At 43.9% G+C, this 27,841-nt stretch overlaps 1 protein-coding gene across 6 annotated transcripts in view; it reads left to right on the forward strand.

Moving 5' to 3' along the window:
- Positions 1-27,841, forward strand: part of BAIAP3 (BAI1 associated protein 3) — a 325,750-nt gene that overhangs the window by 217,733 nt on the left and 80,176 nt on the right. For all 6 annotated transcript variants that reach the window (XM_033963395.1, XM_033963398.1, XM_033963399.1 and 3 more), the window contains 6 exons: positions 2,781-2,847; positions 10,376-10,589; positions 15,227-15,271; positions 18,004-18,081; positions 20,653-20,755; positions 23,029-23,136. In XM_033963395.1, the coding sequence (XP_033819286.1) occupies positions 2,781-2,847; positions 10,376-10,589; positions 15,227-15,271; positions 18,004-18,081; positions 20,653-20,755; positions 23,029-23,136 (615 nt within the window). The remainder of the gene's footprint in view (positions 1-2,780; positions 2,848-10,375; positions 10,590-15,226; positions 15,272-18,003; positions 18,082-20,652; positions 20,756-23,028; positions 23,137-27,841) is intronic.

Raw genomic sequence — 27,841 nt, forward strand, 5'->3', positions numbered from 1 at the left:
ATATAAGCCTTACCCCCAAAATAAGCCCTAGTTAAGATCAACCCATGAAGCCCCTCCCGAAGGTCCCCAACACTCCCCGACTCCATCCCAGACACTAGTGATGCCCGATTCGATGAAAAAATCGGACTCATCAATTCAGCGACACCCCCCCCCCCACCCCAGTGAGACCTGACATACCTCTACTTTGAGGCCTCCAAAAACAGCAGCGGAAGCAACTGCACTCTGAACGGGCTGCTTCACGGCCTTCCCCGTCAGAGAATTCCCTCTGCTGCGTCACTGATGACATCATCAGTGATGCCGCGGAGGGAAGGCCGCAAAGTAGCCCTGTTTTGGGAGGCTTCGGAGCAGAGCTATGTCGGTCTCGCGGTGGGACGATTGGTGGGGTTCTGCTGCATGGGGGGATGGGAGGGATTGAAAGATGCTGCACACGGGGGGAGTGTGAGAAAGGAAAGAGGAAGAATTGGGGTGGAGGAGAGGAAGGGAGAGATGATTGTTGTACACAGAAAAAATATGACATCCCCGAAAATAAGCCCTAGTACATTTTTTGGACCCCAAATTAATATAAGACACTGTCTTACTTTCGGGGAAACACAGTAATACTGAGACACTGAATTTTGTCACATGAGCACACAAACAAGAGAGCCTTCCTAACGCATAACAGAAACATCTTCTTTCGTCTAAGGCAGGGGTGTCAAAGTCCCTCCTCGAGGGCCGGAATCCAGTCGGGTTTTCTGGATTTCCCCCATGAATATGCATTGAAAGCAGTGCATGCAAATAGATCTCATGCAGATTCATTGGGGAAATCCTGAAAACCCGACTGGATTCTGGCCCTCGAGGACCGACTTTGACACCTGTGGTCTAAGGCTATAGCCTCTCCAAAACGACTGGAATGCCTTCAGCAAATCCTTCAGGTTACGTGACTCCAGAAAGCGTTTGCTGGTGATAACCTGGATAATTGAAATACAGTACAGATAAAGTGTCCCACGCTCTCCCACGCTCACCCACTCAAGTAGACAACTCAAGACTTGACATTTAAAGAGTGTCATCATTAGGAGACTAATATGTATTTTTTTTCAGGCTTTCTTCTGCCCTTCTGCTGAAGATCTCTAACGAGGAAACACAAAAGACTGCAGGTTATAGACTGGGAACATATTGTTTCTAATCTAAGAAAAAAAACCCAAAATGTAATGCTACTGATGTTTAAAATAAAGGATATTTTCCTGGTAGTGTTTCTCCTGGGCCTGTTACACATGAAATAACACTTTGGAGGCGTTTGGGCATATTTATTCTAATCTATAATCGGAGAGCATTGGATCGCTCTGTGCCTATAAAGGTTCAAGGTGATTTACCATTAGACAAGAGCCCAAGAATTTACAGAAGCAGTCAATATAGCATTGTATAAACAGGGGGAGACAAGCTATTTATTTAATTTTCTATCCCGTTGTCCCCCAACGAGCTCAGAATGGGTTACAGGTTAACATGCATAATATACAGTCAGAATGGGTTACAATTAGTCATGTATATGACGCAGTGCGTTTGTTCTAGTATGACATATACAGAGGGACTGGTTCCAATATACGGGCAAGCGATGGCTTGCGGGAGAGCGAAGAAGGAAGGAATGTGAAAGTCAGAGTCATGGAAGTCTTAATGATCTCTGGGTCCACCCTTGACGATTTCTGTATTAATCGCATTCAATACTGATATGATTTTTTCCCATTGCCCTCTTGTTTATAACCTTAATTGTACTCTTTTCTTTTTAAAATTGTATTTCCCCCCCCTACTATCCTTTTGTTTTCATGTAAGTTACGTCTTGTCATTGACAAGTATGTTAATTGTTCCCCATTTAAATTTTTTTTAATTGTTAAAACGCGTTAGAATTTATGATTAGCGTTTTTTAATCAAATTTTAATAAACTTGAAACTTGTTGGGAGATGGTTGCTGTAAATGAATGTTTTTAGTTTTCTTCCAAAGTTCAGGTAGTTGGTTTCCAAATTTGTGTCCATGGGGAGGCAGTTCCAGTTTTTTTTGCTGCGACGTAGGTGAATAATGTGCAAAATTTCAAAATGGTAGCCGTACCAAGACAGCTGCCTGGATCGCAGCTGAAAATGGACTAAATTTCCTAAAGTTGACTGGCTATTAAATAGCGACATAGAATTGAATGTGCTCTTTCGGCAGTCACCTGAATTAGCTGGCTTTCTGCAAGCTAACCCCTAACTCTATAGTCTTGCATGCACAATTTTACGCTTAGGGGCTGGTTCTATAAACAGCGTCCCGATTGTAGGCGGCAGTAGGCATCTAACCAGCCAATCAAGGTGCACATTTAAAAAAAAAAAAAAAAAGGGGCAGGCCCAACTACACAGCAAGATATATCTAGGTGGAAACCACGCCTACCCACAAGAAGTCATAGAAACATAGAAGATGACGGCAGATAAGGGCCATAGCCCATCAGGTCTGCCCACTCTATTGACCCACCCCCAAGTCTACTATCCTAGGGATCCCACTCCTGGTGACAGGTTCCCTTGGCTTAACCCTCTAAGAGATCCCACATGGGCATCTCATTTGCTCTTAAATTCTTGCACGCTGCTTGCCTCGATCACCTGCACCGGGAGCTCGTTCCAAGGATCAACCACTCTCTCGGTGAAGAAATATTTCCTGGTGTCGCCATGAAATTTCCCACCCCTGATTTTTCAGTCCACCTGTGTTCATTGTAAGGAAAGCATAAATAGAAACCTGGTTTGTAATATTGGTATCAGTTTCATAAGATATCTTGTTTCTTCCAGGCCCCGGTATATGCTTTAAAAGTTACTGTCATGCAAGCAAAAAACCTCCTTGCAAAAGATCCGAACGGTAAGTGCCTCCTTTCTGATCATGTCATGATGTATTGCAGTTGCTGTCTTAAACCACTTTAGTACAAAGAAATCAAGGTGAACAAACAAGTTGCAGGTGGTATTTCCTTGTTGAACTGAGTGTTCAAGAAAGAACTTTCATAGTCTCCTGTATATTCGGACTTTTCTCATCTTTTGCTGCGTTTTGCACTGACCTGATGACGGGAATCTAGGGGCTCCTTTTACTAAGCTGCGCTAGCAGTTTCAGCGCACGCTAGACGCTAACGCCTCCCTTGAGCTGGCGTTAGTTTCCCTGCGCAGCTTAGTACTGCAGCTTAGTAAAAGGAAGCCCTAAGTTCTGGAAAGCAAGACACAAACGGTCTGTGACTAGGCAGTGAAAAAGCAGCACCTGCCCAGCTAGCTTCAGCAGGGTGAGGCCAGGCCCACCCAATCTTGGGTGGGCCTGGACCCGCTGGGCGGGCAGATCTCTCCCTCTTCTACTACTATTTATTATTTCTGTAGGGCTACCAGACGCAAGCAGCACTGTACATTAAACATGCAAGAGATGGTCCCTGTTCGAAAGAGCTTACAATCTAATTATGACAGACATACAGGACAAACGGTGAATCTATTTATGTTTTGGTATTGTGATAAGGGGCCCACGCAGGCTGAAGCAACCTGGTGAATAGCTGGTTAGAAATAATCACTGGTTCACAACAGCTAGCTTTTCCCAGTGTCTCCCATGCACACTGAGCCAGTTCACTTTCAAAAACCCAGTATTTATTGGTGACAAACTCCATAAAGGATGAATAAAAAATTCCCTTTAGCTTTCAGGATTCAGTTGTCGGGATGTTCACTAACTTTCTGCACGAGCAGACCTTCTCTAGTTTCAGAACAAAAACTTCTGTCTCACCTGAGGGTAACTTGGGATTCAAATTCCCCCCCCCCTTCTCTCTAGTAGAGTTTACTTACTGCTCTTAGCATAACCGTTAAACTCCATTTCCTGAGAGCACTTCATTCAACGAAAACTAAATAATTGTGAAAATTGCACAGGCCTGGCCGTCACCGTGATGACATCATACGCATGCGTGCATGCATGTGACGTCATTGTTTCGACGTCCCCGCATGCGCCAAGGCTTCCAAATGCGGCCTATGAGCCTGGGGAGGTTCGTGGGGTGGCAGGGCTGGGGAAGGAATGGGGCGGAGCCAGAGGTGGAACGGGGTGGGACGGGGGGGGGGCGGAGCAACCCTAACCAGTGGCGCAGTGATTAAAGCTACAGCCTCAGCACCCTGAAGTTGTGTGTTCAAACCCACTTCGCTCCTTGTGACCCTGGGCAAGTCGCTTAATCCCCCCACTGCCCCAGGTACATTAGATAGAGTGTGAATCCACCAGGACAGACAGGGAAAAATGCTCAAGTACCTGAATAAATTTGTGTAAATCGTTCTGAGCTCCCCTGGGAGAATAGTATAGAAAATTGAATAAATAAGTAAGGTGTAAGATCAACATGGGTATCCTCAAAAGATCTTGCATTAAAAGATCAAGATATTGTAGAAGTGGCCATGATTGGACAATGCATTGAGAACTGAGTTTCTTGCTACTGAGTACCTGAAGACAAGGAAAGTGCGTTCAGTACAACTACCATTCAAATGTGTCACACACTGTGTTTGCTGGTATTGGTATTTCTATCATGTTGTTTCATACACTTGGTGCTCCTGTGAAATAAATAGCTCTATTAATTTCTCCCCCGTCTCCAGTTTTCACCTATGGATCCAGAGTACTATTGTAGAGCTTGCCAGATAAAATAATACACCCCCCCCCCCCAATAGTCACAGGTTTAGGATTATAGGATTTGGTTATTCATAAGTCTCTACCACCCCACCTCTTGGACCCCTCCACAGCTTACCTTTTAAAGCCCCAGTGGTCTAGCGGTGAAACCGGGGCAGGAGCAATCTTCCTGTGCTATCAAAAATAGCTGCCTCAAGTTCCTGCATCGGTGTCGTGAGTTCGCACGGTCTCGTGAGATTGTTGCAAGAACTTGAGGCAGCCATTTGTGATAGAGGATCTGCACGGGGCAGTAGCGTGGGAAGATCATTCCTGCCCCGCTTCACCGCTAGACCACCAGGGCATAGGTAAGCTGTGGAGGGGTCCGGGAGGCAGGAGGAGTCAGGGTGGGGTGGGGTTGCCAGACATGTCCTCCTTTTCAGGACGTGTCCGGGGGTCTGGATGGCTTTTCAAAACCCAGGTTCTTTGTCCTGGTTTTAAAAAGAAATCATGTCGTGATGTCATCGCTTCGCATCAGCGCATGAGTGGATGCCTTCCTGCCCGACAAACAGGCAGCAGGGGCTGGGGGCAGAGCTGAGGGCGGAGCTGGAGTCAGATGGATGGAACTTGGCGAGCCTGAAGGCGGGTCTAGGGGGGGGTCCGGATTTTACTGACATAAAATCTGATAACCCTAGGGTGGGGGCCCTAAAGTTATTTGCAATTTTTTAATATTTACAAGGGAGCTGTACCCCTAACCCCCCCTTCCCCCCATTAATATGAAGGGAGACCTGTATTCTAGTCCATTGTTCAATCAATAGAATAGCAAATCTGCATTTGCCCTGGAACATACAAATGTGATGTGCAGAGCAAGGAAGGTTATATTTCTCTGGTTTAAATATTCTTTTTCCTTAGTTAAGAATTTCAAAAACAAAAAACCTCTGGCTTCAAATGCTTTATCTGACGTGCCATCCTGCATTATAGTCTTAAATGTCATATCATGCGGAATAACCCGAACTGGAGACAGCAGTGTGACACCTTGCCCTACGCCGTGATGCTTTAGCCAGAAATCTAAGAGACAAATTAGACAAACATGATTTTCCAATTGAAAGAGGGGGTGGTGAGTATGTATGAAGGTTTTTCAACAAGGCTTTCTTTTAACACAAGAAATTTGCTTTTGACAGATTAGATGACCCATAATTCTTTGCTGCTAGCACGCATTGGAAGACGGCATCCTTGTGGCTCCAATGAGTAACTCTGTGACAGCGTGTGCAATAATGATATTTTATAATATTTTATAGCAGTAGAGCACACTGGAACCCATGATCATATATGAGTATATCGTGTGATAATTTTTTTTCTGCTGCAAAATTCTGCCCTACAGACACTAAATTGGGTGCCAGACTATGAAACTGACCTAAGTCAATTCACTTAAAGCATAAGACTCATTAAGGATAGCTATGAGTAATATGAAATGTGGGATAACTTTCATCTTTGCTACAGTATGAATTGTATAATATGAATATTGTAGGAGAATGGAAATATTGGGGTCATTTTACTAAAGCGTGTTAACACAAATTAGCACATATTGGCATGCTAGCATGACAGCATGTGCTATCGTATACAGCAGTGGTCTATTTGCAGGGCCATATTATGGATTTGTAGATATTTGGAGGGCCTCAGAAAAAAATAGTTAATGTCTTATTAAAGAAATGACAATTTTGCATGAGGTATAACTCTTTATAGTCTAGAAATCTTTCCTTTTGGCTAAGTCTATAGCTAAAGAGACATATGATTGGGAAACTGTTTTATTTTACTTTTGTGATTATAATAAACATACCGAGGGCCTCAAAATAGTACCTGGCAGGCCGCGAGTTTGAGACCACCGATATACAGTATACTCTAATATCAACCCATCTGAATATAAACCAAGATAACATTTTCCCCTAAAAAGGGGGAAATGTTAACGTGAATATAAACTGAGGGTTTATATATCAGCATTTCTCCCCTTCCCCCCTTCCTCTGTGGTGCCCGGCATTCCTTCCCTTCCCCCTCTTGTAGTGTCTGCCTTCTCCAAACTGAAAGAGCTCCCTCTTCCTTCTTCCCCTCTCCAAACAGACCCACCCATAGGCCTCTCCAAGCCTACTGTACTGCCCTGGTGGTCTAGGAGTGACCCCCATGTGCTCCTGCCATCTTCAGAGACAAAATGGGTGCTGTGACTTCCAGCGACAGCCTAGAAAGCTGCTGGAGATCATGGCAGCTATTTTGAGAATGGAACTAGGGCATGTGGGCATAATCTGGTGAGTCCAGGAGGGGTTCCTTTATTCAGCACAGAAAAAGAACAGTTTTGCCCAAAGTACGACTATAGCACACCTCCAACATGCCTCCATGAACTTTGGATGCTCAGCGGGAACAATAGTCTAGCAAAATATATAGAAGTAGATTTGAAAAATCAGCACTTGGACGTCATGGCGAGTAAAACACCCAAATGCCAATTTAGGCCTTTTTTTTTTTTAACGTCTTTGCGTTTTGAAAATGAGCTCATTGTGTAATAACATCAGCTGCTCAAAATATAATAAATGATAATGTTGGAAGTGCAGACATAATTTTTCACAGTATTTGTTAAAATTTCAACGGGTGTCAGAAACATGTAGCAAAACATTTCAATGCAAGCTGTAAACAAAGAAAGCAATATGAAAAGGGAAGACACATTTCAAAAAGGCTTTCAAAGCTGACAGACTGAATAGTCCAAATTAAGGCGGAAAGAGTAACATTATGGAAAAAAAGATGGATTTGAAAATCTTCATGACATTGCAAGAAGCAAGAATGGCTTTATAGGGACAAAAAAGTGATGCCTACCCAGGGTCAGTAGAAAGGGTATAGCATGACCTAGACCAGGGGTGGGCAACTCCGGTCCTCGAGGGCCGGAATCCAGTCGGGTTTTCAGAATTTCCCCAATGAATATGCATGAGATCTATTTGCATGCACTGCTTTCAATGCATATTCATTGGGGAAATCACGAAAACCCGACTGGATTTCGGCCCTCGAGGACTGGAGTTGCCCACTCCTGACCTAGACCAAATCTTCAGCCTCAGGTCTCCTGAGGTTCTGACAAACTCAACAATCATTATCACCTTAGTGCAGGAGTAGGCAATTCCGGTCCTCGAGAGCTGGAGACAGGTTTTCAGGATATCCACAATAAATATGCATGAGATAGATTTGCATCTCAAGGAGGCAGTGCATGCAAATCCATCTCATACATATTCATTGTGGATATCCTGAAAACCTGACCTGGCTCTGGCTCTCGAGGACCGGAATTGCTTACCCCTGCCTTAGTGGAACCCCTCCCAGAACAATCTGTAAAAAATGCGCAATTGAACATTGCACATTTAAATAGTTCATTATATTTAGTGAAGGTGATTTCCAAAAATGTAAAACAGGAGAACCAAATCCACATACTCAAAGACGTGAAACTAGGAGTGGAAATGTCCTATAGAAATGGACTCAATTTGATTCTAAAATGTACTTTTATTTGTCCCAAAAAAAGCTCAATGACTCGAGATGTGCATGTTTCGGCCAAACTGGCCTGCCTCAAGAGTCTCGTGAGTCTTCAAACAAGAATATTGACTCGTGCTTGATGCCAGGACCCTCATATACAGCTTAGGTTTTTCTCGGCCCTACGTCTTTCGCCCTTTTATTTGATTGCTCATAACTGTATATCAACATCCTGGCATCAAGCACATGGGAATCAAATTGAGTCTACCATTTCTATAGGTGATTTCCAAAAGCCATATGCCTGGATGAATGAGATATCTAGAAGTTCCTACCCTTCCACCGACTGATGAGCCTTTGCGTTTCTGTGACTGTCAGGAATATTGCTTTGCTTTCACTGCAGCTGCTCTGTGCCACCCCCTTTGAAGCTACTGCCCTAGGCAACAGCCTTGTACGTGCCTAATAGTTGGACCAACCCTGTTCTTATCCTTAATAAAGCGAAAGTAAGTCCTTACCAAGAATCGTATATGTTGCCTGGCTAAGAGTTTTTTGTTTTTCAGGACATTACAGAGCTGGGAAGGGTCCAAAGAAGTGAAAGAATATTAACTAAAAGACTGGAAAACAATGTATATGAGGAAAAGCTTGACTAGTTTAGGCAGGTGGTCCAGTGGTTCAGATGGTAATTGTTGTGCATTTCCTTTTGGAAGATTCCTGGTTTGATTGCTAAGTTGTGGCTTTTACGCCCTGTGTCATCTGGGGATGCTGTGAAGGCAGAGTTCACACAGCTTCTGGTAGAGTTGCAACCATGTACATGAATGACCTCTAAAGGGCTGATTAGAGGTGCCAAGGGAACCAGACCACATGTCCTTCGGCCCAAGATTGTTGACACGATGACCCATCTGAGTATTTCTCTTGGGCAGAGGGAGATATTAGATAAGAGGGAAAAGCCTCAAGTAGTATGAATGAAGGCTTATGGCACGAGTTATTTATTTAATTTATGTGTTTTGTTTTTTTAAAAACTATATTCTGTTTATGCCTAAGCAGATTACAAAAAAAATCATAACCATAAGATAAAAACAACAAACAGTATAAAACACAATAAAACAAACAAACAAAAAAATACAGATAACATTTCCATTAATCACTTCATTCCTTCAGTCACTGCTTCTTAACCACTTAAAAAGCTTCTATAAAAGATGCTTTTAATAATTTTTAAAACTTTGAAAGTTATTGTTCATTGTCAGTTGTCCAACCAGATTATTCCAAAGCTTCACCCCTGCCATAGCTCTGATACTGGCGTACCTCACAAGCTGTAACTCATCAGCAGATAAATGCATCGTGTTCTCCGATCTTAAGGATCGATGGGGGCTAATGTAATATCACAGCACGTGAAAGACACCACGGTATCCCTTGGTGAATTTGCTTGAAAAATCAATACCAGCACCTTAAACACTCTTCGAGATTTAAAAGGTAGCCAATGTAGTTTCTTGGTGTGAAATATGTCTTTTTTTTTTTTTAATGCCAAAACAACTCCGAGCGTTTCTGGATATGAAGAAAATGGCAACTGGGAAAGTTTATTAAAAATCCTAAGATAGGCATGAGAAGAAAAGAAAGGACCATAAATTGCTGTTAAACCTTTTCCTTTGTATTTTTACTTTAGTTGAGTTCCTCCTCACTTATTCACGGTCTCCTTCTTTTGATTGTGATCTAAGACAGAATTAAGTTGTTTGCTTTAATGGATAAAAGTAATAGTTTCTTCTTTTGTATTATTATTATTTATTTCTGTATTACCTGAGCAAGAGATCTTTTGTGAAATTTCCATTTGTCACCTTCCATTCAGGGGGAAGAGGGAACTGGGGGTGTATGAGTAGGATGGAATTGGTTATATGGAAATGTATTACAATGTAATAAATTGAATATAAAAATAAAAAGAATGGGAGGGAAGGGTAAAGGGGATGGGGGAAGGGAATGGAAAGGGGGGGGTTGAAATAGGTCATATGGAAATATATTTTGGAGGAATGATAAAAATATGTATGGAAATATCATAATTGTGAATTTAATTTATATAACATTTTATTGAAGGAATCAAATAAATATACAATAATATAATACAATAAAAATTCATTACAATTATATTCACAATTCTAATTTTTCCATACATATTTCTATCATTCCATATGACTTATTTCAACCCCCCCTACGCCCCCCCCCCTATTCCCTTACCCCATCCCCCTTACCCATGGAAGGAATACATTGTAAATTGAGTAAGACTGGAGGCTTTCTGTTTTTCTTCGGACAGGGTACAGTGACCCATACTGCATGCTCGGAATCATGATACTGCAAAATACAAAGGAAACTGAAGAAAAAAAAGAACGAAAGTTCAGCTTCAGGAAGAAAAAGGAGAAGATAGAAAAGAGATCTAGCATAAAGGAAGTGCTACCTGCAAAGTACATCCAGGTCACAGAGGTCAAGAATAATACACTAAATCCACTATGGAAGGAAAAATTCCACTTGTAAGTACTATAAAGGATAACTTTCTTGTGAGCTATCCCCATATATGTCTGGCTTGCACACAGTTACTACTTCAAAAAAAGGGGATTGTTTCTGAAAATTCTGCATTCGAAACTATTTTTGGCCACTACCAATACAGTTACAAAATTAAAATAAACAAACAACATATATCTCTATAACGATCTTATATTATATTGGTGTGCTCAGTGCTCCGACCTAAAAGTCATGAGTAAATAAGACTAGTGAGCGATATTTTGGATAGTGACATTACCATAAACATTTTTTGGTATTACGGGGGTTTTGGTTTGTTTTTGGTTTTTTTTTTTTGAGTTTTTGAATTTAGGATATAATTGGACATGAGGGATTATCTGATGAGTCATGGAGTCATCCAGCTGAAGAGAACAACGCCAGCTGGAGAAAAAAAGAAGAAAAAAACTCCTCCTTAAGATACGTGTGATTGTTGCAATGGAAGGATTCGTTGTAATATTGTAATAGTGAGCTGCGAGATACATTGATATTCTGCAACAATTTTAAACAATCCTATATAATTTCCTTCAAAATAAAACTCTCTCACCAGCCTACTTTCCTTGATAAACTTCTCATACCCCAATGCTCCCCACGCAACCTAAGATCAACTGATCAAAACCTTTTTATTCCCTCCATAAAAGATTTTTATTATACACGAAAAGTAAATTTTGCAGTAACAGCTCCAACCTTATGGAACCTCCTACCACAACAACTTCGCGATGAACAACGTTTAGATAAATTTAAGACAGGCCTAAAAACCTTCTTATTTCGTGACGCATTTCCTAGTGCTTAGACTCGTCATCTTTCCTTTTCATTCCAGCAACCAACCGCTTTAATAAAGCGACCCCACCCTGTATGTTTTATCCCAACCCCACTATCTCCTTTTTCTTCTTAAATATGTAACTTTTCCCCTCCTCTCCCATCTCCCCTCACTCTCAAGTTTGTCTTGTTAATAATATTTATGTTCACACTATATATTTAATACACCAATTTATTTTATCTTTAATTTTTTAGTCTTCCTATCTTTTAAATTTTACTGTTAACCGGCCAGATATTTGTTTGATGGTCGGTATATTAAAACTAATAAACTTGAAACTATAATAAAACCCTAGCCGCGCATGCGCACTCGTATCTGCGTGCTTCCATGATCCGTATGTCTGTGGCCGCAGGTGTGTGCATGTGCGCTTAGGGTTCCCCCCCCCCCCACTCCCCTGTAAGACAGTTCATCTTCGGCGTCTCCGCCCCCCTCCCCGGCACACCCGAACCCCGTTCAGCCTCTCATCCATCCCTCCCTTCCCGCGGTCTGGCCGGCTCCCTTAGACCCTTGCCCCTCTTCCCTTCATGCGGTCCCGAAAAACATCCTGATTCCAGCAGCGGCCACAGCACTCTAAACACGCTGCTTTGCGGCCTTCTACTGCCCTGATTTGCTCTGCCCGACACGGCAGAGCAAATCAGGGCAGTAGAAGGCTGCAAAGCAGCGTGTTTTGAGTGCTGAGGCCGCTGCTGGAGTCGGGACGTTTGTCGGGACCGCGGGAAGGGAAGGGGGCGGCAAGGGACTAAGGGAGCTAGCCAGACCGCGGGGACGGTGCGCGGCAGCCTCAACAGCGTGTAGGCGGGCAGCGCGTGAAGGAGTTTGAACAGTTGGTGACAGTTTCGCTGGAGTTTGAGCGATGGTGGCAGTTTCACTAAGAGGAACGGCTGGAGGGTATGGTGCCGGTGCTGCAGGTGTCCCATGCAGGTAAAAATTCTCAAAGGAGGGGGAGAGGGAAAGGGAGCTGCTTTGGGGTAGGGGTGGGCTGGGAGGCAGATAGCTTTGCTTGGGGGGGTAGACAGAAGGGGGGTCACGGAGAGACAGGGAGGAACTGGAGGCCGAGAGGGAAAGGAGGCTGCTTTGGGGGGAGGGTTGTGTTGGGAGGCAGACAGCTTTGCTTGGGGGAGGGGAGACAGAAGGATGCCACAGAGAGACAGTCAGGGAGGAACTGGAGGGGGAGAGGGAACGGGGGCTGCTTTCTAGCACCCATTAATGTAACGGGCTTTAACACTAGTTGTGGTATATAACAGTACCGGTTTAGAAGGAGGAACGCTGGTTGTGCAGTGATGGTTCACTCATGACTTTTAGGTTGGAGCAATGAGCACACCAAAATAATATAAGATTGTTATAGAGATATATGTTGTTTGTTTGTTTATTTTAATTTTGTAATTGATAGAGCCAGTTCTAAAATACAAGAGAAATGAACTTTTATGCGCCGGGTGAATGCAGCGTAAACATCCATTTCAGAAAAATAAAACATATGTAATATTGACAGCTTCAAAACCGGTTGTGTTGTACAATGGCCTTGGAAACATAAGTGGTTATTATCCTGATGCTGTCACGGCGACCGGGTTCCCTTGCCAGTTTGCCCCACCCGACACACACCCAGGTCATTTGAAAACAGTTCAGACCGATGCATGCACATCCTAAGCTTTGTAAAATGGGGCTTAGACATGTTTACGTTGTGAACAATTTTATTGATGACTCGGCAAAACCATATGACGGTAAAAGAACTTCAAACTGTACAATAGTAGCCATCGCCATTTTGTACACAACCCCATCTCCCCCCTCCCCATTCCTAGATGAACTTAAAATCAGGTAGCAGTAAGGGTAAAGAGAAACCATAAACCACAAGAGGTATCGGTCCATAGAATAACAAGAAACAGAGAGGCCCCAAACAAGTTATTAAAGTGTAACCAACTCCCAAAGCTACCCCCTTTGCCCCCCCCCCCCAAAGAAAAAGATACTATCAAGGGTCCAGAAGGCTTTTCAAACCCTGACACTTTGTCCAGGTTTTGAAAAGCTTTCCTTCGGGCAGGAGGGCATCTCCGTGTGCACGGATCTGACACGATGATGTCGCGCACATGTGCGCGCGATGTCCTTGTATCGTATCCGCTCATGCGGGTGGGATTAGAGGCGGGGCTGGGGTGGGCCTGGGGGCAGGTCTAGGGTTCCGGATTTTCCGGATGGAAAATCTGGTTACCTTACCCAGGACTGCAGTGTACACTTGTGAACCGGGAGACGCACCTTACGGCACCACCGGGTCCGACCCCCGAGGTAGCCCTCGAAAAGCTCCTGGCACATCTAGCACCAGCTGCTCCACTTTTCCCACAATGTTATACGTCAAAGGTTTCTGCAAATATTGTACTATGGCAGACCAAAACCTTTTAATTTGCCAGCAGCCCCAAAAAGAATGAGAAAAGATATTGGGGGGAAGGAGTAAAACGCGGACCTGACGGACCTTGCGGATCTAAACCCGCATGTCCTTAAAAATCTGAGGTCCGTGCCGCTTGTAGTTAAGTTTCTGGCTCTGACAGACCTCGGTGACAATTTAGCGCTGACGGATCCTAATACTTTCCCCTCCCTATGCTGAGACGGATCCGTCAGTGCTAAATTGTCACCGAGGTCTGTCAGAGCCAGAGACTAGTGCTGGAGCGGCTCTAAAACGAATCCTTTAAACCGGTTTCCTGCAGCCCCAGTAAATTAAAAAATCTGAGGTCCGCGGCTCTGACAGACTTTGATGACATTTTAGCGCTGACGGATCCTCCCTAGGCTGAGACAGATCCATCAGCGCTAAATTGTCACCTAGGTCTGTCAGAGCCAGAAACTAACAACAAGCGGCACGGAGCTCAGATTTTTAAGGACATGCGGGTTTAGATCCGCGAGGTCCATCAAGTAAGTGAGGTCCGCGTTTTATCCCTTCCCGGTATTGGGTTCCCTACCACATTTGGAACAAAGTACCTCCCATTTTATGCAGTTGCACTTGGGTAATATTTATTAAATTTGTTTTCTATCTCGCTGTCCCCAAAGAACTCGGAACGGGTTACAGGTTTTATTTTTTTTAAATAATTTTTGGGGTTACAGGTTTTAAACATTTACACTGGGTTTGCCATAATTTCAGTACATAGCACTCCCGCAGTATTAATCCCCTAATTAGTTGGAACAGCCCCCTAAAATTGGCCAAAAGGTAAATGCTCCGATGCCCATTCTATGCCGATGAGCATTTGCCTCGCCAGCCCATGGTAGGAAGCTCTTCGGTGGTTTAGTAAAACCTAGCACAATTCACATTACATTACATTAGTGACTTATATTCCGCCTTTACCTTGCAGTTCTAAGCGGATTACAGTATAAGATAGCTGGACATTTCCAGGAAGTTACAATTTAGGGGATGCTTACAGTTCTAAGCGGGATATAGTATAAGATAGCTGGGATTTTCTAGGAAGTTACAATTGGGGGATGCTTACATAAAAGATGCAAGGAATTACAATTTAGGGGACGTTTAAATAGTAGATGCAGGGGATTACTGTAAAGGGAAGGTTTAATAGAGGAGGCAGAGGGGAGAAGTTGGGCAAGGGAGGAGAATTGAGGAATACTAGTAGGGAAGAGGAATTTAGGGTTGGTTACTTGTTAGGGTCGGTTGGGAGGTTGTATAGTTTTTTTGAATAGTAGGGTTGCATTTTGGCATGCAATAGAAGCCAAATTTGTTTGATCTGATTGATATCTCTCTTTAAATATTGTCCTGCTATGAAGAAATAGCGTTTGTGTCTTGTAATTAAATATTTGTGCATTCATTTTTTTTAGTGAAATAGATGATATCTACAATGACCAGTTTCATCTGGATATTTGGTATGTATCTAGAATTTACGCACAAAGAGGAATGCTTTCAAATAACTGTATGTGAGATCATTTTCAGCTACACCCTGGCCAGCTAGATTGGGGCTGAAGATTACTCCAGAGTTACTTTACCTAGCTGGCTGCTTTGTGTCTTGGTGATAATTTACCCCCCTTGCCAGTGGCGCAGTCCATCCCAGGCGCCGTCTTGGTGGGGGCGCCAGCACCTGTCCTATCTGCCCCCATGTTCCTTCCCCACCCCTCACTACCACACGCACACACCCCTTCACCCAAATTTCTTTAACGTTCCCGGCATGAGCAGCAACCCCAGCCTGCTGGTAACCAGAGCTGAGATTGTGATGCCATAATGCCTCATTCCACCAGTAAGAGCCAACCTTGTCAGTGATGTCACAATGGCTTGATTGTCCTATACTTGGCTCACTATTATATAATAATAATAATTTATTTTTCTATATCGCCATACCTAACAGTTCTAGGCAGTTTACAACAATCAATCACAGTACAAATAATGCAATAGATACAATACCAAATGCATACATCGGATTAAAATCTTCTAAAGATTCTGCATGATAAAATGTTAACTATATTAAGAAATACAAACAATTTAAAAGGATAAAAGATCGATTTAAAAATAGCAACATTAAGATCCTAGCCTGTTAAATAGATATGTTTTTATCTGTTTCCTAAAGTCAAGCTAGGAGGAAGCTTTTAAAACAATGTAGATGTAGATCTAATCAATAAGGCCCGCCTGCCAGGCCTTATTAGGCACCCAGCCGGGTCTTTATCAGCCTCTCTCTTTTTTTTATGCCAAAGAGGCAAAAAAACCCCAAAACAAGCTGAAATTTCAAAAAGGAGAAGTGGAAACACTCGGGCTTATCGCCTGGTATACCCCAGCCAATGCCTCCCCTCTTGACGACATAGTTCTCAACAAACAAGGCACAATTATTTGTCAGGCAAAAAACAACAACAACAAAAGGCCCATAGGTCTCGGGTTACTTCCCGGTCACAGCAAATATCCTTGTCGTGTAGTTTTGTAACATAACATAATGACAGATCTCTTGAAGGCATAACCCCCTGAGTTCAATGCGGTTAACAAAAGGGGGTGCTGAAAACTTCTCAGCCCAGCCAACCAACTTCCTAAATTCTGAGCATTATTTTTCCAGTGTAGCTGGAAAGAGGGTTACCTCATTTTGTTAAGTGCCAATTTGCAGAAACGAAATTCTATGTTTTGACGGACTGAACCATATCCTGGGCGGGATTAATTCGTCGAGGGCCCCTAGGCACACAAGTACACTGGGCCCCCCTGCCCCGCCCCACCCCTCCATGTGCCCAGGCAGAAACAGGAAGCTGCATCAGAGGGAAGCGCACCACTTGCACAATTACAGTTCTCATTGCCTTTCTTACCCGCGTTGCTTGCTTGTCTTACTTTCCGTCGATGGGGGGGGCCTGTATTCCCAATCGATACTGGAAGGGCCCATCGCCATTTGAAAAAAACAATGTTGATGCCCTCCTTCATCGGTCCGTCCTGACCATTTCGGTCCCTAGGCATGTGCCTACTTGGCCTATTGGTTAATCCTGCCCTAACCATATCCACGACATTCCCTTCTTGGTTGGGCTGAGAACCTTTCAGCACCCCTCATGGTATCAAGAGTTTCAGTGTCCAGTAACCAGAGCTGAGACTGTGATGTCACAATGCCTCATTCCACCAATAAGAGCCAACCTCCTCAGTGATGTCACAATGGCTCGATTGTCCTATACTTTGCTCATTTTTATTATATACAAAGGGGGGTGCTGAAAAGTTCTCAGCCCAACCTACCAACTTCCTAAATTCTGAGCATTATTTTGCCACTGCAGCTGATTATCTTATTTCATTAAAGTGCCAATTTGCAGAAACGAAATTCTCCGTTTTGACATTATTTCAGATCATTGATTGAACCTTATCCACGACATTCTTTTCTTGGTTGGGCTGAGAACTCTTCAGCACCCCCTTGTATCTGTCTTTTTATAATATCGGCATAAAAGCAGCCAACATTGTAGCTAAGGTTTTAATGCCTACTGGCGCCTAAAAACACTTAAATGCCACTATGCCATTCTATAAATGACACCTAGTAGATGATTGACAACCACGCTCAATGGCGTTTATAGAATCAGAGCCTGAGAGACTGCATAGGGATCAGTAGGCAAAGTCATAACGACCCCCTAATCTGGAAGGGGAGCTCACATCTGTCAGGCTGTTCCAGCCAAAGTTATCTAAGGCTGCGTAAATACCCTAATTATGTGGTGCTCAAAATTGCATGCACAATATGTGCACACACCCAATTTGTGTGTGCAATTTAATTAGTAAATGAGCTAATTAGCGCTGATAATTGGGCACTAATTGTCATTAACTTAAATTTGCATGCACATCTTTAGGTGCCGGAATCCATGTGTAAATTTTACTTGTGGTTCTGAAAAGGGGCGTGGGTGTGGGAGGGGCATGGGTGGATCAGAGGCATTCCTGGAATTTGCATGCAGTTTTACTGAATAAGGTGAGATCCACACCTTATTGAGGCACAAGAATTGTCGCCAACTTTTTAGTTGCTGCAAATCCTCTCACCCAAATTCGGAGCTAACTTTTAGCGGTGCCCAAATCTGGGCGCCAATTTTAGAATTGACCTCGAAAATGCTTTGTAAAGCGGGATGAAATGATTGAATTTAGCGCTTATTCTCCTCTTTCTGTTCTCCAGGGACCATGATGATGATGTATCAGTTGCAGAGGCTTGTAAAAAACTGAACGAAATCAGTGGTTTTAAAGGAATGGGCAGGTACTTACGCTAATATTTTTTTAGCACATTGTATCGGATAAACCAAAAGGATTTTGCAGCAGGGAAAGTGTTCTGTCTGACTTTTTCTTTAACTGTAAAAGGAAGGTAATCGTCAGTATAGAGGGATATAAATAGAGGACTGCTACACAGGTCCTGGACCTATTGGGCCGCCGCGCGAGCGGACTGCTGGGCACGATGGACCTTTGGTCTGACCCAGCAGAGGCACTTCTTATGTTCTTATGTGTCTGGGCTTCAAGGCACATAAAAACCTGTGTTGCTCTTGTTTTATACCAGGGGTGCCCAAATGGTCGATCGCGATCGACCAGTAGATCACAAAGGCAACGTGAGTCGATTGCATTGCCTTTGCGATGTTGTTCTTCCTGCCTCCTCGAGCCAGGCCAGGCACGTACAAGCGCTGGATCCACAAGCCTTCACCTCTGATGTCAATTTTGACATTGGAGAGGAAGTCCTTGGACAGCCAATCACTGCCTGGCTGGCCTGGAACTTCCTCTCCAACATCAGAATTGACGGGGAAGGGAGGGGGGAGGGCTTGTGGGCCGGTGCTTGTACGTGCCAGGCCTGGCTTGGGGAAGCAGGGAGAAATTGCTGTGGTGGCTGGGGGGGGGGGGCAGGGAAAGAGAAAGAATCATGAAAGTGGAGAAATTGGTGCTATGGCTTGGGGGGCAGGGGGAGAGAGAAAGAAAGACAGAAATAAAGATGGAGGCAGGGGGAGAGAGCAAGAAAGAAATAGAGAGAGGCGGGGGGAGAGAAAGAAAGACAGAAATAAAGAGGCAGGTAGGGGAGAGAGAAAGAAGGATGGAAATAAACAGAGAGGCAGGGGGAGAGAGAAAGAAAGACAGGCAGGCAGGGGGAGCGAGAAACATAGAAATAGAGGGGGCAGGGGAAGAGAGACAGAAAGAAAGAAAGACAGAAATAAATAAATATTGGATTTACAGAAGAAGGAAGTGCAATTAGAGACTCATGAAATCACCAGACCAAAAAGGTAGGAAAATTATTTTATTTTCAATTTAGTGAACAAAATCTGTCCGTTTTGAGAATTTATATCTGATGACTATATTTTGCACTATATTGACCTAGTTTTGTATAGTTGTTACTGAGGTTACATTGCATATTTTAAAGTCATCTGTCTTGACCTCTGAACCCCACCCCCGGATACGAATGATAATTAACATTTTCTTAGCGTACAGTGTGCTTTGTGTTTTTTAAAATTTTATTATTGGTAGATCATTTTGACTTGGTCATTTTAAAAGTAGCTCGCAAGCCAAAAAAAACTATGGGCACCCCTATTTTATACAGACCAAATTGTCTATGTTGCCTTTCCATAAATCAGTCTTAAAAGAGCATCATTGGTTACCCATTTAATATCCTTTTCTCAGACTTCTTCAGCTGAAATTATGAAGTTGACAGAGAGAGGAAACTAGAGCTTTCAGGGTTGCGTGTAAATTGATTATATTTAGTTGAAATGGCCAACCTCCTTAGCAGGTGTGTAAATATATTATATTTAGCCACTATAGTAAACCTAGTATTATATGTGTATATATGTAGGATGATTGATTTGGTATAAACGTGTGCATATAAGTAGGATGATCAATGTGCCATTAACATAAGCAGTTTGATTGACTAAGGCATAATCGTGCCGGTATTAATAACTCTGTATTGTAACACCACCACAGAGCTCTCCGTGTATTTCAGTATAGAGCCCATGTATTATAACATCTCGCAGAAGCGCTTTGTAAATCCGTATGGTAACACCTTTACAGAAGCTCATGTAAAAACCACTCTCAATTGACTCCCTAGTCATTAGTAGCAGTATAGAAGCTCTTAATAAACATCAACCATAAGATTTTGGCCTTAGCGTTCAAATCCCTTCACTTAATAATAATAATTTATTTTTTATATACCGCTATACCAAAAAGTTCGAAGCAGTTTACAACAAGGAGTTAATATATATTGTGTGAATCGAAATAACATAAGAGGTAAAATAAGCAAATTAAATTGGAATAGATCAGTTAAAACATGAGATTTTTTTTGTAAAAACACGGAACGTATTAAGGCGTCAGCCTATGAAACAGATGGGTTTTTAACAGTTTTCTAAAATCAAAATAAGAGGTAGCCTCTAACATAGTTTTTCCAAGACATAGCGAGTGTGGCCTCCCTCTTCTTTGCCCCCCACCCATCGCATGCCCCTTCCCTTCCCCCGTACCTCTTTAACTTTCCCAGCACTCCAACTTGCTGCCCACACCAACCTCGGCTCTCCCTCTGAGGTCACTTCCTGGTCCCGCAAACAGGAAGTGAAGTCAGAGGGAGAGCTGAGGCTGGCACGAGCAGCAGGTTAGAGCTGCTGCTTGTGCCGGCGAACAGCTCAAGGCTCTGTACAGTCTGTTGAGATGTCTTCCAGATGATCCCCAAAGTCTTTGATACCTTAATTAATGGACAGAAGAATTCAGTGCCTGGACTTGGGGCAGCGCCTACCAGAGAGTGAAAGTGAAACTTGTATTCGCAGCAAACCCTACAAGCACAACTTTTTTATCTGTACGCCTCTTTCAAAAGATATTTTAAGCAGATTGTGAAATCAGCAAGAGCAAATGGGACAGCAGGAACTGCCGAAGACAACATGGATGATTTTCTGGGCTGTCTAAATATCGCTGTTAATGTAAGTTATGTGAAACCCTTTCATTTTTGCTGTGCCTGTGAGAGCTGAGTCCAGTGGTGTAGTAATTGTGTATGTGTGGGGGGGAGGGGCAGTCCACCCTGGGTGCCATGTTGGTGGGGGCACCCCTCTCCATCCCCGCCTCTTCCCATTCCTCCCCTTGCCACACGGATGCCCCCCCTTCCCTCGCACCTCTAGATGTTCACCACCAAAAGCAACACCTTTAACGTGCTCCTGCTGATGTCGCTTCCGGGTGCCGTGCAAAGGAAGTGACATCAGCTGGAGAGACGACGGGGTCGTGAGGAACACGTTGACGTTCTTGTTGGTACTAGAGGTGCGGGGGAAGGGAAGTGGGGTGAGCAGGAAAGAAGGGGGGGCGGAGTCGAGGGTGGTGGAGGAGTGCCACCGCCCCGGGCGCCTCTCACTAAACTAAACTAAACCTTAGGTTTATATACTGCATCATCTCCACAATCGTAGAGCTCGGCACGGTTTACAGGAGTTGAGAGAGAAAGGAACTCCAAGAAGGTTAAAGGGTATAGAGAAAGGGTGATTGGGGGGCTTACGATGTCAAAGGCTGAGCAATTCATCTTGTCTTGTCTGTCTTGTTTCCGACCGCCTCTACCTCAATAGCAGACTATGGACTTTTCCTCCAGGAACTGTTACCACATCTTCTGGCAATGAGTTCCAGAGCTTAACTGTTTAACTGGGCTACTTCATCTATTTAGTCCAGGCCTTCCACATGGTAATTTCATATTCATAAGACATACAGTGGTGATTAGCACAAATTCAGCAAATGCATTAAAAACCAAACAAACTTTTATTCTACTTTATATCCCTTTCATAATGAGTAATTGGAATTTTAAAAAAATTGAACATTTCTCTTAGACACTCTCACCGCTTTGAATAAAATCATAAAGAAACACTACAGTGCTGATTCCCATTAGAAGTACATGAAGGCACTGCACTTATGTGCAGGAAATGTTATAAAGGCTTATGTTTGGAAAAATATAACTATATGTCAGGCAGTATTTAGCCTGCAGCAGCCACTGGTTTTAATGCACTGAATTAGAACTGGATATTCAGTGCTTAGCCATGTTCAGGCACTGGGGTGGTGATAGGTATCCTACTGCTGTCTCACACCAATCGGGACGCACATAAAAAAAAAAAAATTCAGGTGAAGGACACCTACATTGTAGACGTATGTTGCGTGCCTATGGAGATGCTTACATACGAGCATGCCCAAGGTGTGGCTTGGGTGTGGTATCCAACGGAAGTGACCCTGGGCATCCATAAATGTCCCTATACATCTCCATAGGCGTGAGAAAGATGCCTTTAATGTAGGCATCTGCCAGAGCAGGGGGTAGGGAACTCCGGTCCTCGCGAGCCTTATTCAAGTCGGGTTTTCAGGATTTCCCCAACGAATATGCATGAGACCTATTTGCATGCACTGCTTTCAATGCATATTCATTGGGGGAAATCATGAAAACCCGACTGGAATACGGCTCTCGAGGACCGGAGTTCCCTACCCCTGGGCTAAAGAATGCCAATGTGTGATTGACATGCGATCAGCGGCCTCTTTATAGGTGGCTACTGAGATCGGCATCCGAATTAGGCCCTAGATATTTAAGGGATAACTTGTTTTTATGTAAGCCACTTGGGGCCTCGATTAGCCATGAGCAGGGAATCGAGAATGAGCAAATAAATACATTGATCGATCCCCAGTGGTTGTATAACACTAAAATGAGGGGGATAAAGCAGATCCACTCTACAGTACTGCCCTATTCGCAAAATTAATTGACTAAAACTGTCCCCTCCCTCACTAGGACTCCCCTACCTGTAAACACCTTTTCTTTCTCTCAAGAAGCTCCTCATGTATTCAGGTATTCTCTACCCATAGAACTCCAATTCATATGTAAGTTCTAAAGTATTCAGGTATTCATTACCCATAGAACTCCAATTAGTACGTAAGTTTCTCATTTAGACTATTGTATTGTATTTAGACTCATTGTATGATATTGTATTTAGACTTATTGTATTGTACTGTATTTAGACTTATTGTATTGTATTAAGACCTTTTGTTATTCGCTGAATGTCCAGCCTTCTTACAATGTAAACCGCCTAGAAGTCGCCTGACTATGGCGGTATAGAAAAATAAAGTTATTATTATTATTATTATTTCTGTGGAATCTTCTGTTACTCTGTTGCCAAATGCTTGTTTTTCTGTAGCGATTCAAGAAAGATGAACACTCGCACCTTAAAGTGTTTCTGCTTTGTAGGAAATCCCTGTTGGTGGCTTAGACAAATGGTTCAAACTGGAGCCGAGGTCAAGTTCATCCCGAGTTCAGGGGGATTGTCATCTCATTCTCAAACTGATAACAACACAGGTAAGGGAAACGCCCGAAAACCGTGTGTAGGAATTCTTTTACTCCGTATGGTGCTCTCAGCAGTTTCTTTTCAGCGCTATTGCAAAGATTGCGTGCTATACACTGGGATGGTCTTGAAATTATCTTCCTCTGTGTTGGGAAAAAAAAATGTTCATGCATTCAACTGTACTGCAGCTCTCAGTTCAAATCAGCACATTGGCATTCCTGACCCAAAAGTTGCTATGTTCTTATACTTTAACCGTGCTCGTACAGGGGGGGGGGGGGGGTGCTGAAAATTTCTCAACCCATCCAAGGGAATGATGTGGAAATGGTTCAATCAATGATCTGAAACACAGTCAAAACATAGAATTTCGTTTCTGCAAATTAGCACTTAACGAAATAAAATAACACACTTTTCATTTTGAGCACCGAAAGCTAAAATACTTGTACGCTAAACCGGTTAGAACTGATTTAGCGACAAACGTTAAAGGTATGGTAAGTTTTGAGCATCAGGGCCTCAGCGTCATTCCTTGACTGGAGGGATTTTTTTTTTGCCAAAATACAGGCCATCCCTTGTTTTCCCTCCATGCTACCTTTGTGTAATTTCTGAGCCAGAAAACCATAAATACAGTAAAACCTTGGTTTGTGAGCATAATTCGTTCCAGAAGCATGCTTGTAATCCAAAGCACTCGTGTATCAAAGCGAATTTCCCCATAGGAAATAATGACGATTTGTTCCACAACCCCAAAACTTTAATACAAAATACTATATGTACTTGTATTGCAAGACCTCGCTCATTTAGAACAGTCGCTACACTCCCGCAGCGTCAGAGAGAGAAGAACCATCGGCTCAGTTGTGATGATGTGACGCATGTAGACTGTATGTACTCGTATTGCAAGACCTCGCTCATTTAGAACAGTCACTACACTCTCGCAGCGTCAGAGAGAGAGAGGAACCATCAGCTCAGTTGTGATGTGTGTATACTGTATGTACTTGTATTGCAAGACATTGCTTGTATATCATGTTAAAATTTAATAAAATGTTTTGCTTGTCTTGCAAAACACTTGCAAACCAAGTTACTTGCAATCCAAGGTTTTACTGTATTGGACAAGACATATGAACTTAATTTTCCTGCAGCATTACACATAGCACTGTGACCTGAGTGACATGGTCGCTCATCTTTGATATTTTTAGCACAAGTTGGGGGTCTGATTCTGCTGGATCGATTTCTTCCTCCTTTCATGATGAAAAGCAGCTAGCAGAATCTGATCCCGAGTGAGAGACCATTAGCGAATTGGAGCAAGGTTGTAACTCGTTTCCCAGCATTCATTTACGTCCAGATTATAGAGGAAAATACAAACTTTAATTAATTTTTTTAAGCCATAATAAAAATTCAAGAACCCACAAACAGTTGAGCCTTTTAATAAGATATCCTTTGGACCTCTCTCGTATCACAAGAGCCGCATTATCACTATTTTGTCAAGAGTTTACAGGTAAATCAATCCACCTTAATGCTGCAATTAATTCCCTTATATTAGATTCTGAAATTGGAATTCTGATTCTCGGGATTCTTTTTTTTTCTTAATTTTTGCAATAAATCATTCCATCCCCATAACCCTTTATCTCGTAATTCAGAGACTCTCTCTATGTGTATTTGTATCATGGAGGTATTTAAAGGTCTCTTTCATACGGCTAGAGAACAGAAAGCAGAGAGTTGGTATAAATGGGAAGTTCTCGGACTGGGAGAAAGTGACTAGCGGTGTGCCCCAGGGTTCGGTACTTGGGCCCATCTTATTTAATATTTTCATAAATGACCTAGAAGAAGGAACATCCAGTGGGATCATCAAGTTTGCTGACGACACAAAGCTATGTTGGGCAATCAGATCGCAGAAGGATAGCGAGGTACTCCAGAGTGACTTGTGTCAGTTAGAGAAATGGGTGGAGAAATGGCAGATGAAGTTTAATGTGGAAAAGTGCAAAGTAATGCATTTAGGCAGTAAGAACAAGGAATACGAATATAGAATGTCAGGTGCAACTCTGGGTAAGAGCGAACAAGAAAGGGACCTGGGTGTACTGATAGATAGGACCCTGAAACCGTCGGCACAATGCGCGGCAGCGGCAAAGAAAGAAAATAGAATGTTAGGCATGATAAAGAAAGGAATCACAAGTAGATCGGAGAAAGTTATAATGCCGCTTTATAGGGCAATGGCCAGACCACACTTGGAGTACTGTGTCCAACATTGGTCTCCCAACCTAAAGAAGGATATAAAAATGCTGGAGAGGGTGCAGAGACGAGCAACGAAGCTAATAAATGGTATGGAGAACTTGGAATATGAGGAACGACTCAAGAAACTGGGACTGTTCTCCCTTGAGAAGAGGAGACTGCGAGGGGACATGATCGAGACTTTCAAAATACTGAAAGGCATCGACAAAATAGGGCAGGAAAATAAATTATTTACATTGTCCAACGTGACGCGGACAAGAGGACATGGACTGAAGCTAAGGGGGGACAAGTCCAGGACAAATGTCAGGAAGTTCTGCTTCACGCAACGAGTGGTGGACACCTGGAATGCTCTCCCAGAGGAGGTTATTGCGGAATCCACCGTTCTAGGATTTAAAAGCAAACTAGATGCACATCTCCTTATGAAAGGCATAGAGGGATATGGGTGACTAAAATTACACCAGGTGTACACCTGGCTGGGCCTCCGCGTGTGCGGATCGCCGGATTCGATGGACCGAAGGTCTGATCCGGAGATGACAGTTCTTATGTTCTTATGATGCCTCATTCCACAGTACCTTAGAGCCAACCTCATCAATGGAGTAGCAACATTCCAGAATCCCAAAGAGTAACAAAAGATTCCAGAACCCCAAAGAGTAGCAACATTCCACAGCTGAGATTGTGACACGGACAAGAGAACATGGACTGAAGCTAAGGGGGGACAAGTCCAGGACAAATATCAGGAAGTTCTGCTTCACGCAACAAGTGGTGGACACCTGGAATGCTCTCCCAGCGGAGGTTATTGCGGAATCCACCGTTCTAGGATTTAAAAGCAAACTAGATGCACATCTCCTTACGAGAGGCATAGAGGGATATGGGTGACTAAAACTACATCAGGTGTACACCTGGCTGGGCCTCCGCGTGTGCGGATCGCCAGACTTGATGGACCTTGGGTCTGATCCGGAGATGGATCCCTCTCCTTTACTACTTTAGGTTTTTAGCACCGGCAGTGGCGGTAATTGCTCTGACGCTCACAGAATTCCTATGAGCTTCGGAGCAGTTACCACTGCTGCTGGCGCTAAAACCTGCAGTACGCATTAGTAAAGGAGGAGGTTTCTTTCTTTCAAGACATGCACAGTTACTTAGATATTGACCGCCAGATATTCAGACCACAGGAGACAACTGACTGTTCCCTGCGGTCTGCGGCAAAACCATAAACATGTCATATCTGCATTCACACATATGCAGCAGGAATATGCATAATTTATAGTATTCTATATGTTACACGTATAAGTGGCAGCCCCCGTCCATTGTCCACCCTTGCTCTGCCCTTGTGTATGGTTCTTGGCATTTTACTCATGCGTGCCCTTACAAAATAGCACTTGGGCACCCTGCTGGCACTTTCACAGGTGGTGTGTAAGGGGCATGTAACTGTGGGCCTGGATTCTGTATAGGATGTCCGGTCTCGGAAGCCAATGGGCGTCCTATGTGGAACTGCGCCTAAGCCCACCTAAAATGAACCCGATTCTCTAACCAATGTCCATGGTACAGGCTTAGAGAATCAGGTTCCCGCTGAGCTTATTGCGGCAAGGGATCTCCCTGCCTTAATAAGTTTAGCAGCAACCCGTCTCCACCCCCTGTGAAGACTACCGACAGTAGGGATGCCCAATCCTTCCTGCCAGAACCCCACCCCCACCCCTCCCCTAAACAATCGCAGCAGGAGGGATGCCCAGTCTTTCCTGCCCAGCACCCCCTCCCTAACAAACCTTACAGAAGGGATGCCCAATCCCTCCAGCCGGAACCCCACACCCCTCCCCTGAACAATTGTGGCAGGAGGGATGCCCAGTCCTTCCTGCCTGGCACCCCCTCCCTAACAAACCTTACAGAAGGGATGCCCAATCCCTCCAGCCGGAACCCCCCACCTCTCCCCTAAACAATTGCAGCAGGAGGGATGCCCAGTCCTTCCTGCCCGGAACTCCCCCTCCCTAACGAACCTTACAGAAGAGATGCCCAATTCCTCCTGCTGGAACCCCCCACCCCTCCCCTAAACAATTGCAGCAAGAGGGATGCCCGGTCCTTCCTTCCCGGCACCCCCCTTCCTAACGAACTTTACAGAAGGGATGCCCAATCCCTCCAGCCGGAACCCCACACCCCTCCCCTGAACAGTTGCGGCAGGAGGGATGCCCATTCCTTCTTGCCCAGCACCCCCTCCCTAACGAACCTGGCAGGAGGGATGCCCAATCCCTCCTGCCAGACCCCCCCCCCTCCATTGATCAAGTAGCCCACCACCAGTACCCCTCACCGTACCCCCCACCCAGACTCCCACTCGAACCCCTGTGGCCAAGGGATACGTGTACAGCTGCCTGGTCCACCAAAGGCTACTTCCGGGCCAAACCATGCCCGCACCTAGCCTTAGGCGAGCTTAGGCTTGCGTGCCTTACTATGCTCCCAAATGCGCCTCCAATGTAGGCGACTTGCTTCAAGAGGTTTTTTTTTGGTTTGTTTTTA

The sequence above is a fragment of the Geotrypetes seraphini genome, chromosome 11 (assembly GCF_902459505.1).
Source record: "Geotrypetes seraphini chromosome 11, aGeoSer1.1, whole genome shotgun sequence".
Taxonomy (NCBI): domain Eukaryota; kingdom Metazoa; phylum Chordata; class Amphibia; order Gymnophiona; family Dermophiidae; genus Geotrypetes; species Geotrypetes seraphini.